The 14,795-nt window shown below is 45.4% G+C and overlaps 2 protein-coding genes across 3 annotated transcripts; one reads left to right on the forward strand and one right to left on the reverse strand.

Moving 5' to 3' along the window:
• Positions 1-2,950: 2,950 nt before the first annotated feature.
• On the forward strand, positions 2,951-6,208 carry LOC117848954 (transcription initiation factor IIA subunit 2). Of its 2 annotated transcripts, none has more exons than XM_072292574.1 (4): positions 2,951-3,196; positions 3,434-3,571; positions 3,666-3,716; positions 5,098-5,739. In XM_072292574.1, exons 2-4 carry the CDS (start codon positions 3,443-3,445, stop codon positions 5,428-5,430), a joined length of 513 nt encoding a protein of 170 aa, XP_072148675.1. In that variant the 5' UTR covers positions 2,951-3,196; positions 3,434-3,442; the 3' UTR covers positions 5,431-5,739. The 2 variants fall into 2 exon arrangements, with proteins under 2 accessions (XP_072148675.1, XP_034586442.1); XM_034730551.2 differs by lacking the exon at positions 5,098-5,739 and adding an exon at positions 5,750-6,208 and having other exon boundaries at positions 2,956-3,196.
• Positions 6,209-6,384: 176 nt separating this feature from the next.
• Positions 6,385-7,616, reverse strand: LOC117848953 (uncharacterized). The gene is made up of 4 exons (XM_034730550.2): positions 7,222-7,616; positions 6,981-7,043; positions 6,827-6,873; positions 6,385-6,715 (listed from the first exon to the last, which is right to left on the reverse strand). The coding sequence occupies exons 1-4, from the start codon at positions 7,375-7,377 to the stop codon at positions 6,628-6,630; spliced, it is 354 nt and encodes a 117-aa protein (XP_034586441.1). The 5' UTR covers positions 7,378-7,616; the 3' UTR covers positions 6,385-6,627.
• Between the last annotated feature and the right edge of the window lie 7,179 nt (positions 7,617-14,795).

A 14,795-nucleotide genomic window follows, 5' to 3' on the forward strand; every position in this document is an offset into this window, starting at 1 on the left:
TACGTCGAGGCAGGTGCCAGAAATTTTGCTAAAAGAGTCCTATGTTTTTTCATATTTTAAGTCTGTTTACTCTCCTTTTCTTCCTTGACGTGTAGAAGCTTCAAAATTCTTATTTGTTCAGTTCCCTTTATTGGCATTATTACACAAGAAACAATCCATGAAATGCATGTATCTGGACAAACCTTTGTTTCCTTCTCCTCGAAAAAAAAGAGATCCTTTGTCAACCAAACATGCATGAGCATATATTCTCTATTATGGCTCAAGATTCAAATGAAATTGCATTTCCTCATGTTCCAAAAGTCAACCAGCCAAGTACCATAACATTATTACAACTTGCAACACGACTAGTACAGTGATGTAGACAAATCATCTAGATTGGATCTTGCCATGTCTAAAAAAAGAGGCTTCACTTTGAAGATTTGTCTTTGAGAACCTCACTTTAAGGATTTATCTTCACATAAATTACCTAAAAGAAAAGAAAGATTCGCATGAATCATGCATTAACCATTAATTGGTGTTATTTTTAATGTGAAGTTATAATTAAGGAAATAGAAACTAGCAAGGCATTTTTCAATAAAATATAAAAGTAAAACTTTCTTATTAGAATTCAGGCACTAAGAAGAGCTATACACTAAAAGTAATGAAATCAAGTTATGGGAATAGGATTTCGCCTCTAAAAAAGAATAGGATTTCACCAAAAAAAAATAGGAGTTATTAAACAAATCCATTCGATAAAAATGGCAGCTCTCCTTAGAAGGTAACATTCCAACCGCGCATATATATATATACAATACACACTGTGGTTTATAATACGTCAACCAAGTATTGTAGCGGGTGGAGTATACGTGCCGTAACAATGCTAAACAGGAACATTTGGAGGACTACGATGCAAATGTATCGTGTTAGTTGTTGTGTCAATTTTTTAAGGGAAGGACTTCCCTTTCTTGTGCTTCCAAGCATTATTCAATGCTGTTGGGCCGTTAAGTTGAGGAGCTTACACGGCAAGGCTGCTGCTGAGAGCTGCTGACCCGGCCAACCAGCTCAATATTTGCACTTGCAGAACGTGCTGGGCACTTTGCATATACAGTTTCAGTTTCACACCTCTCTACAAGCACACGAACTTAACCGTGGACATTTTCTAGAAGCGGTTTATTTGTTATGGCTTGTGGTTAAAATCAAGTTACAGTGCCCTGATATCCGTTGCCCATGTTGCATAATGAATCATGTCGTCACACGCATGCTTGCAAACGCTGATGGGTTATTTATTATTTGGTCTGCTAGACGAGCTAGCTGATGAATGATGATACTCCTGATTGACGATTAAGATGCAAACCATAGGATTGATGTTCGTGGAGGTCCTTGTCGGGTCATCCATACAAATAGGTGTATGGCTGGAACTAAACCAACAACCGAGAATCAATGCCTCTCAGGTGCAAGTGCCTATCGTATGCATGCCAGCACTAATGCTGCTCTGTTTTTAAACTGCTGACATAAGTTTAGGCGGACATACAGCAACTTGGTCCTCACGACGGCGGCGTTTCATCATCAAGTTAGCTGCAAACAAGTAAATTTTATCGATGCATTGGGTGAAGTATAATCCAGTTTAAACGAGTCGTGTATATACTACCTCCGTTCTAAATTACTATTCTTTTTTACTTTTATAAATACATAACTTTTGCTATGAAGCTAGATATATGTATGTCTAGATACGTAGCAAAAATTATGTATCAAGAAAAACTAAAACGAATAGTAATTTGGGACGGAGGGAGTAGATGGTAATGGATTTAAACAAAACTACAATATTTCTAACGACCAAGACATTTTTATCCTAAGCAAAGCATGCACATTCTTTTTTTTTCTCATGCATCGGCTTTTTTAGGTAAAAGACGAATACACGCAACACACAACCATGTGAACATGTCCTCACTAATATTATAATTTGTTGTCTTCTCTGTACCATCTCGTGACCTATAGATGTTTGGTATCTTCCTCATTCATTACAACACGGTTCTTTCTTGTAAATAAGCATCAAACACATGACAATCAAAACCATACCTCCTTCAATCATGAAAATAAATCGTTTTGTGTTTGTCCTAATTCAAACATTAATTTTGTAGCTTTCAGCACCAAAGCTGCCATAGTTAAAAACTCTTACGATTGATAATATAAGGTTAATATGAAGCACACTTTCATTATTAGGGATGCAGGTTTTCTTTTCTCGAAGCCATTAAGTAACCAAAACTCATGGAAACTAATTAAACTTTCAACCAGTGAACTGAAGGAGTGACCACGAACCATCTGTCGATTACCCACCTCTATAATATACAGCTCTTTTTATTTGAAGTATTTTTCCTAAATATTTTGTAATAATCTAAGTGGTACATTGGAGGTCATGTCAACGCTCTAATGAACTTAGTATTGGTCATATGAGAAAGTAGTTCCTCAAAATAAAACATGAACAATATATATACTTACACAGAACGCATGTCCGAATTAAAAATGCTCGTCGAAAACTAAATAGCAAGAGGCTAATATGTAAAAAAGATATAAAAATTTGTGAACAAAGGTGGAGTAGTAAATATCACATTTAAAAGTAGACCCGTTACCTTCAGTCACCCATTTAAATCCCCAATCAATCGCCTTAAAGTTTTAAATCGCAGCCAAAGTGAAGGGTAGTAAATATTACGAATACGCAAGCCAATCGGGGGTGCGGCCGTACAAACTTCTTTCTGAGTCAAATGACCAAATGAAATTATGCTCTCTCTTGGATGACTGAGCTTGAAATGAATCATTTACCTGTGCGTATGAGCTGATCCGACGAAGTGGCAAATTTAAGCAGGAGAGCCCCGTGACACGTTGGAGAAGAGAGTCCATCTCTGCTGTAGCAGGAGAAACTCTACGGTTGTTTTTGGATGTTGGGCAGGGCAACCTTTATAAGCGGTGGATATGGATTTGGCATTGTAGACCCCCCGCTGACTCGACTACTGGACTCCCTCCCTTCATTCCTTCCTTCCCCCTCGCACCCTTCCATTCCTCTCTTCGGTTACTGCCCCGCCGCCGCTCCGACGAGATCCAGCCACCCCTTCCCCTTCCATCCCGACCTCCCGCGTCGCCATCCTCCTCTCCTGTTTCGGAGCCGGCGTGGGGCGGAGATCCATCTCTGCGCAGCTCGGGTTGATCTCGTCATCCGTTGTTGGTAAGGAACCCTAGCTTGCCTACCTGCTTTGCTCCCCGCGATGGATTGCTCCCTCCTATATTTCCTTTCGCTGCGACTCGTGAGAGCGTGAGGTGAGGGTGGCGCCCGAATTTCGTAAATTCCTTCCGCCTCACACCAATCCGTCCAGTCCCCCGGTGAATTCGCCCGCACCAAAACTCCAAAAGGGGAAAGGAGTCTCCGCTTCTCTTCTGAGGTTTGCGCTCGTTGCTCTTGCAGGCGGCGGCCATGGCCACCTTCGAGCTCTACCGGAGGTCCACCATCGGCATGTGCCTCACCGAGACGCTCGACGAGATGGTCTCCAGCGGCACCCTCAGCCCGGAGCTCGCCATTCAGGTCCTTGTCCAGTTTGACAAGGTGAAACGCACACCTCCTTGCCTGTGGATCATGTTATTCCTGTCTAGTCTCCTGCGGGAAACCTATGACCTTTGCTTTTCTGTGCCTCTTTTAGTCTATGACGGATGCTCTGGAGAACCAGGTGAAGAGCAAGGTTAACATCAAGGTATGTTCATGCTCTAGCGATGTTATATCAAGTAGATCGTCTAGTGTGCACAACTTCACTTGTTCCTCTTGGGTTGTGAGGGAACGACGAGATGGCAGCCCCTGTTCATGTCATTTAGAAATTGGATTACAGACTTGTATTGTGTGTGACACAACATCGGAAAGCTAATGGCCCCATCCAATTGGACCAGTGCAGCTGTTCCCTAATGCTGTTGTTATTAATTCCAGACTCATGATTAACATGCTCGATAAATTAGATACCTATATTTTGTGCCCACATCTTGGTAAAGGAATGCCTTCAATTTTCCCCTTCACATACTAAGGACTCTACTCGGTAATCGCTATTGGTAATTTTGAAATTGCACTTGGAGTCTGCCTTGCATCTGATGCTCCGAGTTCTTGACAATACTGCATAAGTAAGGGAACTGTAGAATTTATGGAAAAGGATAGCGAATGCTGGCAAGGTGTGAATATGGCATATGGGCACAGCTACATGAGAGCCTTTTGAAGCACAATTTCAGTTTGCTTAATTGGCATCGCATCAATAACCTTGTATGCAAAAAGTGGATAGTAGAATGTAGATAAGTGAACATTTTGTTCTGGTCATTTTTTCTTCTACAAATGAAACTTTACACTAGCAATAGGGTCAAATGCCATCTGTTGTCTAGTCAGATAGCTGACTCTTAAATGGCAAGTGTAGTGGCAATTTGAATTTCCTTTTCCCATGTCTAAATTGTAGTCGAACCGGATAGAAAACTATTGAGGTTGGAATCTTGGCTAATCTGGAGCATGGAGTAACAAAACTACTGTTGTTCCTATGAATTACATGTTCTTACAGCAGAACATGGTTTGACAAGCTTGAAAATACCAAACATGCTAGGTGCTCGGTGCTGTGCAGATTTACACATGTCATGGAGACATCATAGGTCACAGCCACCACATGTTGCTGTCACTGAACTGTGAGAGCCTTTTAGATTTCAGCTGCCGCGCCCTCTGTGAATCAATCCCTGCTCACCCATGTTTGTAGGATGTCTCAAGGTACAGTAGATTCCATAGGTGGATAACTTGGTCAACCGTACCATTTGCACATTTCCAAAATGACAAGCCTAGGGCTCGTGCAACAATCCTGGCATTTCTTCTGTTCTCGATTGCTGCCCTGGACAAGCTTCAGTTGATTCATGTTCTAACTTGGATTGCTAAATTCCCTGTTTGCATTAGGCATTTTAATGGATATAATTACCAATCCTTGTTTATGGGCTTAGCTGATAGCATGCAGGAGTTGGAATCCATGGGATCATTCCTGCTGCATGTTACGTGGTTATAAAAACTTGAGTGGATCTGAGAAAACCTTTTTTTTTCTTCCATAATATTCCTCACTGCAGTTGCACCCTTGGAAGGAATTCTTCCATAGTCCCCTGCCGTACAGTCTAGGATCCAGCATCTACGTGGCCGTAAGTGGTGGGAACTTGAGAAACTGTCCAGCGCTACTTTTTTGCCCTAACCATTCTGTCATTTTGGACGTAATCCTGATAAGCCTGTGTATACTGATATCTTGTATAAATTGTTGTTCTGGTGATTGCATTAGAGGGCATTATGGTTGTGATGTTTCCCAGACTGCAATACTGGCAGTTTGCCACAAAACACCCAAGTTCCAATTGTTGATGTTTTATTCGAAAGGGTCAGACTCATATATAAAGAAAGTAATCCAGTTTTGATTCTTGTGTTTGTTATAAGAAAGAAAAATGGGAAAAAAGAAATAGTTTTTTATTTATTGCAACATGCTCGTTGATTCCCACCACTTAATCTTAATTTATTGTATCTTCCCGGAGTTGCCTCTCCGGGAATTCATTTTTAATTATTCCTGTATATTACTTTTTTATCCCTTTACTTGATGGTCCTTATTTTATTGGAAATCGTGTAAAGATTAGCTCTAGTTTGCCCGGGGTTTCTCCTCATTTGGCATGTTTGTCATTGTGCTTGTATTTGCACTGCCACCTTGCACAGTTACTAATGCCTGGTCCTGTGTATCTCCAGGGCCATCTGCACACATACAGGTTCTGCGATAATGTGTGGACCTTCATCTTGACGGACGCACAGTTCAAGAACGATGACAACACCGAGCAGGTGGGCAAAGTGAAGATTGTGGCCTGCGACTCCAAACTGCTCAGCCAATAGAGCCCCCCCTGCTTGTGGTGTGGGTGGGGTTTGTCTGGGCACCACAGCGACAGTGCTCTCTACTGTACCTGGCTCCCGCCCGCATTTGCATTGCCGTTAGTGATGTATCTTGTATACAATCTGCTGGTGTTATACCACCAACCAGAGGATGGTACAGCGTGGTATGACAGCAAGCAGCTCCAAACCTTTTTGTTTGAGTTGGTAGCCCGTGTAACAATTTTCGTCTGTGCTTGGATTTATGTGTTGTTGATAATATGGCACTCTAATTCATCAAATGACTTGCAATGAATAGTAGTAGCTGGTTGACGTTGTGCGGAATCATCATGCTTTGCTCGCCTGCTGAAGAGGATTCCATCCATTACTTTTGGTTCTGTACAACTCCTTTGCTTGTTATTTGTTAGCAAGGAAAAACGGAGATGTGAGATGAGAGGGACAGGGAGAAGGAAACCAAACCAGATTGAGATGTATTCTTCACATGAAAGGAGTATACGTACTTCAGAAAAGATGTAACAGCACTGCATTCCATATATACAGTATTTCAAGCAAGTTTATATCTGTTCACCATCATCTGACCTGGCTAACAATGGCACAGCCTGACACACAGCTACCACAATAGTTGGCAACGATTACAGACTCGGCCAGATTTTATAGTAAGTGGCTGTAGGGAAGAGCATTCACTGTCTGAATGTGCAAGGCTGAATCTGAAATTCTGAATGCTCGCATTTTCAACATCTCACTCATCTCTCCCCCCTCTGCTCGGGTGTGAGGCCTCCTTTGCCGCAGCTGGGGCAGCTCTTGAGCCCAAATCCTTGGCACTCGAAACACCTGAAGAAACAATCAGGATACACACATATGACCGACTGATTCCTCTTAAATCCGGTACACGTATTAACAAACATATGCAGTAGAATGCAATGCATAATGGATGGGTCCTACTTCCATCTCTCGAAAATGTTGCCGTTCTTCTTGTTCTTGCCGGTCCCCTGCATCACATCAGCCAGTTCCATTTTTGGAAAGTTAGAGAACGTCAAAAGGAAAAAATTAATGGTAGCATATTCATCGAACTGGATCATGCATAGGATAGGAGTACCTTGCACCCTGGGCACTCTACTGCACCCTTTCCTTTGCATGTCTTGCAACCTGCTGCAGAGACCTGCAAGGGTAAAAGAATCACTCTCTGCATCTTTCAATCCAGACAGTGAGACAGGTAGGAGCACAGGTGACCTGGAGTAGATATGTATAGGCAAAGAGCAGAGATTCAATTGAAGAAAATAAATAATCATATGCAGCTGACGATATGGGTCACATGATGCTTGTGAAATCTGCGATACCATCAGCCTGGCTCCACGCTTGGATGGCATCGCCCTCCTCCTGCATAGCCTGGCCGTGGAAGTCCTCCCTGGCCATGCGACGGCAGCAGAGCCTGTCGTCCTGCACCTCAAGCCGGTGACCAAGCTGCTGCTGGCGGTGGCAATGGCGAGCTCCATGGTAATTGCTAGCCTCAACAGCAAGCTCAGATCTTCTTTGGCTTCTGAAGATTATATTCAGTTGGTTCCAATCACAACACAACGCACACAGATGGCGAGATGGAGCAACCTGCAGCAAAAAGCTAAAGCCAGCAAGCAAGGAAGAAAGCGACTGCGAATTTTCTCTAGCCACGGAGTCAAATACGTATAGTTTTTTTTCTCTTTCTTTTTGTCTAGCTTGCTACCAGCACAAACTGGAAACTCTACAGCATTTTTGTGTCTGGTCCCTCTTCTGTGTGAGTTTGTATGGCCACCATACGATGAGGATAGGCTTCCTCAAAGCCGCGATGTGGATGGGTGCTTGGGATTTGATGGAACGAACTTCACCGCGGCCATTGCCGTAGCCGCCCGTGGATGGCCCAGCAGCAGCAGCTCGCTCTCCCTCCTTTGTTTTCCTTCACGGTAAAACGAGCAACCAGCTTCCCTCGTCTCTCCAATCAGAAGCCGCTAGCAACAGCAACGCATGCCACATTGATCCATCATTCCATCCCCTCTCCAAGAATCCAAGCACCCAGCATCGCTTTCCCCGTCCCCGGTGCCCAATTGGAAACAGGAGGGTGCCACGTCGTGGCTGCAGACGGCGTAGTGGGGACCAGGAGGCGTCGGGGCTTGCGGATGGCGACGTCGAGGGCCTCCGGCGTGCTGCGACGGGGACAGGGGGCTTGCGGTGCTCATCGGTGGGTGCCTGCGCGGCCGCGGCGTCGGGGTGCCGCAGCATCGGCGGCGGGAATGGCGGTGCGTGGGGCGCACGGCGGCACGGGGCTAGCAGAGGTCACCGGCGGCTACAGCGCGGGGTCGCCGCCTGCTCACCGGCGCCGCCCCCGGAACATTTTCGACAAGGCCCCTGGTCCAAAACCGGGGTCCTTTTGTAACTTGTTTGGATCGCAATTATTGGTCGCGATCCGATTTAGGGGTGTTTTGTAAAATATCGGAAGGAATGTTTCAAAACGACCCCTGATTTGGATCGCGATAAATAATCGCGATCCGATTTTGAGGTCCTTTTGTAAATACTTCTGGATCCAGTATTTGCGGAAGCCCCCCTTCTCCACCTGCGGTGGCGCCAAGCTCGCCTCCTGCCCCGCGGCCGGCGCCAGGCCACGCCGGGTCCCTTCAGCTGACGGTCCCGCGCCACCGCCGCCGCCGGAACGCGTCGCCATCGACATCCCTGCCACCGCCGTCACGCCGCCCGTCGTCCTCATCCTTGGAGGCGTTCCTTCGCCGCCGTGGACATCCCCGCCGCCGGCACGCGGCCCGTCGTCGTCGGTCCCAAGAACCCGACGCGCGTCGGTGCCTTCGTCAGGGCGCTGGTCAAGGACCTGTGGATCGCGTACATGCTGCTGGCCGCGCCGGCGCTGGTGGCGGCAGCGCTGGTCTGGGGCGCGTCCCCGTTCGTGCAGCTCATCATGGTGTTCTTCGCCGGCGTGTTCACGCCGGCGCTGTTCCTCGTCCGGGAAGCGGAGGAGGAGCAGGCGCAGACGGAGGTGAAGGGTTAGCTCTCTGGCTATTATCTCGGCGCTAGCTCCAAGAACAATTGGCTAGTTTTATGTTGTTATAGTTTTTTGTTTGTTTAGGCTTGACATGCTGAAGCATGTGTGTTTGTTCCTTTGTAAATTAAAATTTCTAAGGCTGCTTGATGCTTGTGGAAAGAAAAACAGTCAAGTAAAGCAGTCATGTTTCGTTTAGGCTTCAGATGCTGAGCGACGTGTGCTTGTTTGTTTTTGAAATATTTGTTTTTTTTGCAAAAGGAAATGTTTGTTGATTGCTAGACACTTAGGTCCTTAGGTCCAATTTGTTTGAGCTTTTGCTTTCCAAAAGCTGACTTTTAGCTTCTCGTCCTGAAATGCTAGCTTTCTGAAAGCTGGGATCCGTTTGGCAACCCAACTTCTCCGAGGACGAGCAGAGGCCGGACGAGCAGAGCTGGATGAGCAACGGCCCGATGCGGAGGGTGGACAGCGGCCGCCGATGAGGACGAGCAGGGGTAGAGGGAGGGCGGCGCGACGCAACGTAGGATGCGGAGGGCGGACGGCGGACGGCGGTTGGCGATGAGGACGAAGAGGAGCGGATGGAGGGCGGCACGACGCGGGGTGTGGAGGGAGGAGGGCGGCAAGCGACGAGGATGAGCAGGGGTGGAGGGAGGATGGCGACGAGGATGAGGTGAGGCCAGGCGACGAGCAGGGGCCGGGTGGAGGGAGGAGGGCGGCGGCCCGATGCAGTGCGGAGGGAGGACGGCAAGGGCGGAGGGAGGAAAAAGAAACGTACCGTTTCGGTACTTTACCGATGGCAGACGGGTAAATACTGCCAGAAGCTCATTTTTCCCTCCTTTCAAGCTTTCCATTGTATCGTGGAAAGTTAGAACTTTTGGTTCACGAAAAGCTAGGCTCGAAAGTTTGCCGTTTGCCTCAACTTTCGTCTTCCGGGAGCGAGAAGCTGGCTGAAAGCCTAAACAAGGCTAAAGTTTTTCTACAGTAATAGGTTGCTGATCATGCCATGGTATTCGATTCAGTAGTTTTGGATACCTGGTAGAATTTTGTGATCGGAAATTGCGAAGCAATGCGGTGATCGATCTGCACTGTTCTTGACTTCTTGTGAATCTGCGCGTCCGACTGTCCGAGTTGAGCCAGCGATGAGGGAAGGAACTCGCTTTCGTCGGCGTCTGGTTTTTCGATTCCGGCTCGAGTCGACGGAGCACCGACCCACAGACCTGTACAAGTATCCGCCGGCGCCGCCTGCTCCTACCCATCTCCGCCACGCGCCTACTCCTCTCGCTTCGCCAGGCCGGAGGAAGAACATGCCGCCCCTCCCGGCTCCCTTCTCCACCGGCGCCTCGGCAGAAAATCAGCCGAAGCCGGGGCACGTCGCCGTGAACATCCCGTGCGCCGTCGCCGTCCGGGACGGCGCTACTGCGGCGCCACCGCTGCCACAGGGCCCCCACGTCGTCGTCCTCACCATCCCAGCCACGACGGAGGCGCCGGCGCCCGTCGGCACCACGGCGAGGGCGCTGGTGAGGGGCCTTGGGTCGCGTGCATGGCGCTGGCCGTGCCAGCGCTGATCCTGCTGTAGGCCGTGTCCGAGGCGAGCGGCGCGCCGTTCCTCATGGCCGCGATGCTCCTCGCCGGCGTGTTCACGGCCGCGCACGATTAGCAGCTACGATCTTCACATGTTGTCTAGGTTGTAAGGTTGTACTAATTTTTTTTGGTTTGATGAGATGCCGAAGTGAAGCAAATGTGTGCACAGCAACACAGATATATTACCTATGTAAAAATTCCCTATGCGTGCTTGATGCTTGGCAAAAAAAAAATTTTAAAAAAGGTTTATACATTCATATGTGTTCCACTTCCACCAGGAGCTTGGTCCAGTTGCGAGCCTCTCCTGTTTACGCACTCGAGTGGTCCAAGAGCCCATTTCAGCTACACATCTAGCTGAGGATGCAGAGTGGCATGCAGGCCTGTCCATGTCATTGCACTGGTCTCTATGTCATGCATGTATGCAAGGAGCACGAAATTCTGCATGCAGCCTGTTCGTGCTAATAACTGACACCAAATCATCAGTTGAATGCTCCAACCTGTTGTTGGATCCAGTCGAAATTGTCAAGCCTAACTTGCAAGTATTATTACAAAGTAGGCAATTTATCTTAAAAAAAGAGTCACCAACTCACCATAGAAGTACAATGTTTTTAGCATCCTCACCTTCGTCTGTTTCGTATGCTCCACCAGCATTCCGTCGTCAACGTTGTCGGCGTCATCGTCCACGTGGAGGTACGATCCAGATATGCTTTTCTCGTGTTCATAGAGTGGAGATTTAAGGGTAGATGCGGTGGCTTTGGATCCTCTTCAAAGGATCTAGCTTAATGCATACTCAATTTATCGTGCTTCGAGGGGGATTCGGTTTCCTACGACGGATTACAGGCAATGGTGAAGGGGATCGATCCATCTTATCTCAACTTTTATGGGTAGGAGGGAGTTCTGTGATATATTGTTGTTTTCCACATATAGGTTTTGTGTTTCGGTGTTGTTGAATTGATTTATGCGGCTCGATGCTAGGATTCTCGACGGATGTTATGTTTGGTGTAGATCTATGTGGCTAGGAAGGGGTCCGTTGATTTACCTATGGCTTGTGACGAAATGTTGCTATTTTCGACGAGTTCTTTACCCCTTTTTCTATTTGTGTACTTTATGTTGCGATCTCGTGATTATTATTTGTCGGTGATGTTGATGTGGAGGTGCTAGAGGCTATTTTCAGTAGTAGGTGCCTTTTTTTACTGTTAATATATTTTGCCACATCATATATCTTTTTACATTCCATTCCTATACTATATATTTTATAATAGAATTGCATGAGCAACGACAAGACCCGCCTCCCAAGCTCTTGACATGTTAGTCACATGCATTGCATTTTGTGGTTGCTAGGCATGAGGAGGGTTGATCAGTATTTAGGAAGAAAAGAGAACCTAATCAGGTTCCTAGATTAGCGGTTGATGGTGAGGGACTTGTAAATTTAGATAGGATGTACAGTTGTACCAATCAACATGTTAAGGTAGAGGAGTGCTCTTTTTTCTATTTGATGAACCTTTCTATGGAGAGAGACTTATAGATTTCTTACGAATAAATACACAATATTTACTGTAGAACTGGTAGCCATGCATGTTTTTCGTACTATGGGTCATAACCAGAGTTTTAAGGTTACTTATCCCATATGTGGAAACTATTATAAGTTATTTTGGTCAAATGTTGTATACTATTAGAACCCATGTATCATAATCATAGTGCGGATCAGAACCTGTGGTAGTACCATGCACCAAAAAATGCTTGGATTCCACTTAAGCGGTCGCCGAGGAGACGAGGTGGAAGAGGAGGGTCACTGGCCCCACCTGTCAGTGACCGGGCTCGAACCTGACGTCATATATAGGGTGCACTGACGTAAGTTATTAAGCAAAACCTCGTGCTCTTGATTTTTTTATTTTAACCCTTTTAAATCTAAATTTTTAATAATAATCTGTATTGAACTAATTTTTCAGAACTAGCCTTTTTGGTCGCGCTAAATATTTTGGCGCGACAAATACTTGAGTCGCGCCATCTAGTTTGGCATGACCAAACGTATGCTGACATGGAACGGTCGCGCCACGTGCTGTGGCGTGACTCCAGTCGTGGCACGACCACCTCGACACGCTAGCCGCTCGCTCTGTACTCTAGTCATAGTGTCATAGTACCGACACCGGCTTCCGAGGCAAAAAGGCAGTGCCAATTGCCAAGTTCATGCATGTGATGATGACCATGCAGTAGCACTAGTACCAATGATTAAACAAAATGCTAGGCTCATTGTACGCATAGAGCTGCATCCAAGAAAATATTTTGTTTTGCATGTAGTTGCGATAGTATTAATGACTAGTACTTTTCTTATAAATATATATATATATATATAAAAAAAACATATATGTACGTACGAACTATGAATCTCAATATATTAATAAAATGACACCATATGCGCGTGTGTGTATATATATGTAAATTGCTTTGACTCTTGTCAAGAGATAAGTACAGTTTATTTTTTTTATCTTTGGATTGTTATACGCATGTGTTATGTCCAGCATCACCTTCCATCGACTTAGGTTGTGTTTGGATCCATCCACTAAAGTTTAGCTAGCTAAAGTTTAGGAATTTTGTTTTAGTTAGCTAAAGTTTAGCTAGCTATGTTTGATCCTCCAGCTAAATGATAGTTGAAAATGTATTTTTGTATTCTATCCCTCACTCCTACTTTAAATACTTTTCCTAAGGAAGGTGGAGAGGCAGTTTGGTCTTTTACTTATCTCTTAAGAGGAGTTAAAGCAATTTAGATAAAAAAAATAAGCTGACAACTAGGCTCGGCTCCGAGAGCTTCTTCCGTTCGCAGTAGCAGATTGGATTTGTTCGTGAGATTAGTTAGGAGATTTGCTATTCGGTTGTTTTGATATTTTGTAAGAGATTAGTTAGGAGATTTGCTATTCGGTTTGTTAGTTGAGGATTCGATTATATAAGCTAGAATGATTGTCATTATATTCCAAGTAGCAATGGGAAGCAAAATGATTAAGCTCCAAAAGGCTGCACGCCAGCTTCCAATTAATCATGTGAGGAAAAACTAGACTTGCTAGTTAAAGCAGCCAAGAACTCCTGCAAGGCTAAGTTAATTAACCACTAAGAGCAACTCTAAATTTTTTTTTAGAACTCTTGGAGTTGCTCTAATCCTAGAACTGTCATGTTACCATGCATGCATCGGCCACATATCAAAAATCATCTCAAGCACAATGAAAATATTGACGAAGTACAGGGAAATAAAATATTGCTATGAATAGTAGAGCCACTGTTGCAAGCAAGCGACATTCTGCAATTCAAAAGCGAGAGCTTGACCAGAACATTGCCCATAAGTAATTACTAGCAAATATGCTCGTGCGTTGCTATGGGTAAATATTATATACTATTTAGGATCTATCATAGAATACAATCTTATCTCTAATTTTAGTCTCTTATCTAAATTGATGAGAATTTTGTGTGACATGTCACTGGTCCGACAAGTTTATCTAAGTGAAGCGTCATACTCTAAAAGTCGTAGTCCTGTTGTTCAACCCAAATATCAGGCAATGTGCGGGTGACCCATATCAACTCTCCTCTACATATGTCGATTGCAAAGTCTACTTCTGATTCTAATGACCGACCCACATAGGCATAGGTGGTATATGAGACTATTCTCGTGTGGCAACATGTCTTGCTTTGCTTTTGAATTTCATGGCATAAAACTTAAAATACATCATGACCTGCTCACAATTGTCTTTTTAAGCTCTAAATGACTTTGTTGTATCCTCAAGTCACTGTTAGCATGAATTGATCCCTTATCGTTAGAGAGATATTATCGTATCGGTATTGAATAACAGAACCACTAGTTTCTTGCACTGACTGACTTTGTATTTGATTGGGAGATTAGTCTATTCTAATTCTTTTGATCCAGAGATGAATTTTTAACATAGTTAATCCACTGAAACTCCGTGCTATTCTTTTTCTTTTTAATAGCGTCATGCCTATATATTTTATACATGTTGCGTCGCTCCTCAACTCCTTCCACCTGTGCAGTAAAAAAATCTGTCACCCGTGCCTTATTATCCAGCCCACCTTGCTATCGTTTCCAGCTCGCGTCGACGCAAGCGCAGCCGCTAAGGGACGGAGGAAGCTCGCCCCGCAGAATGAATTCGTCCCGACATTGGAGCTCACCCGATTGAAGGAGTTTACCCCGCCAGAGGACCTCGTGTGGCCGGTGGAACTCGAGTTCCTCGCCCACAACGCCACCTGACCTCCCCGCGTCACCTTGGTCTTCTCTTCCCCGGATCCATCTGCCCTTAGCGCTGTCGCCTACAA

The sequence above is a fragment of the Setaria viridis genome, chromosome 3 (genome assembly GCF_005286985.2).
Source record: "Setaria viridis chromosome 3, Setaria_viridis_v4.0, whole genome shotgun sequence".
NCBI classification, from domain to species: Eukaryota; Viridiplantae; Streptophyta; class Magnoliopsida; order Poales; family Poaceae; genus Setaria; species Setaria viridis.

Excerpts from the sequence above, each read along its gene's own strand:
- LOC117848953 (XM_034730550.2), bottom strand. The coding sequence starts at position 7,377 with ATGGAGCTCGCCATTGCCACCGCCAGCAGCAGCTTGGTCACCGGCTTG. Across the intron at positions 7,044-7,221 it reads AGCGTGGAGCCAGGCTGATG|GTCTCTGCAGCAGGTTGCAA; the intron begins GTATCGCAGATT and ends TTACCCTTGCAG. Across the intron at positions 6,716-6,826 it reads AACATTTTCGAGAGATGGAA|GTGTTTCGAGTGCCAAGGAT; the intron begins GTAGGACCCATC and ends TTGTTTCTTCAG.
- LOC117848954 (XM_072292574.1), top strand. The coding sequence starts at position 3,443 with ATGGCCACCTTCGAGCTCTACCGGAGGTCCACCATCGGCATGTGCCTC. Across the intron at positions 3,572-3,665 it reads TCCTTGTCCAGTTTGACAAG|TCTATGACGGATGCTCTGGA; the intron begins GTGAAACGCACA and ends TGCCTCTTTTAG. Across the intron at positions 3,717-5,097 it reads AGAGCAAGGTTAACATCAAG|TTGCACCCTTGGAAGGAATT; the intron begins GTATGTTCATGC and ends TCCTCACTGCAG.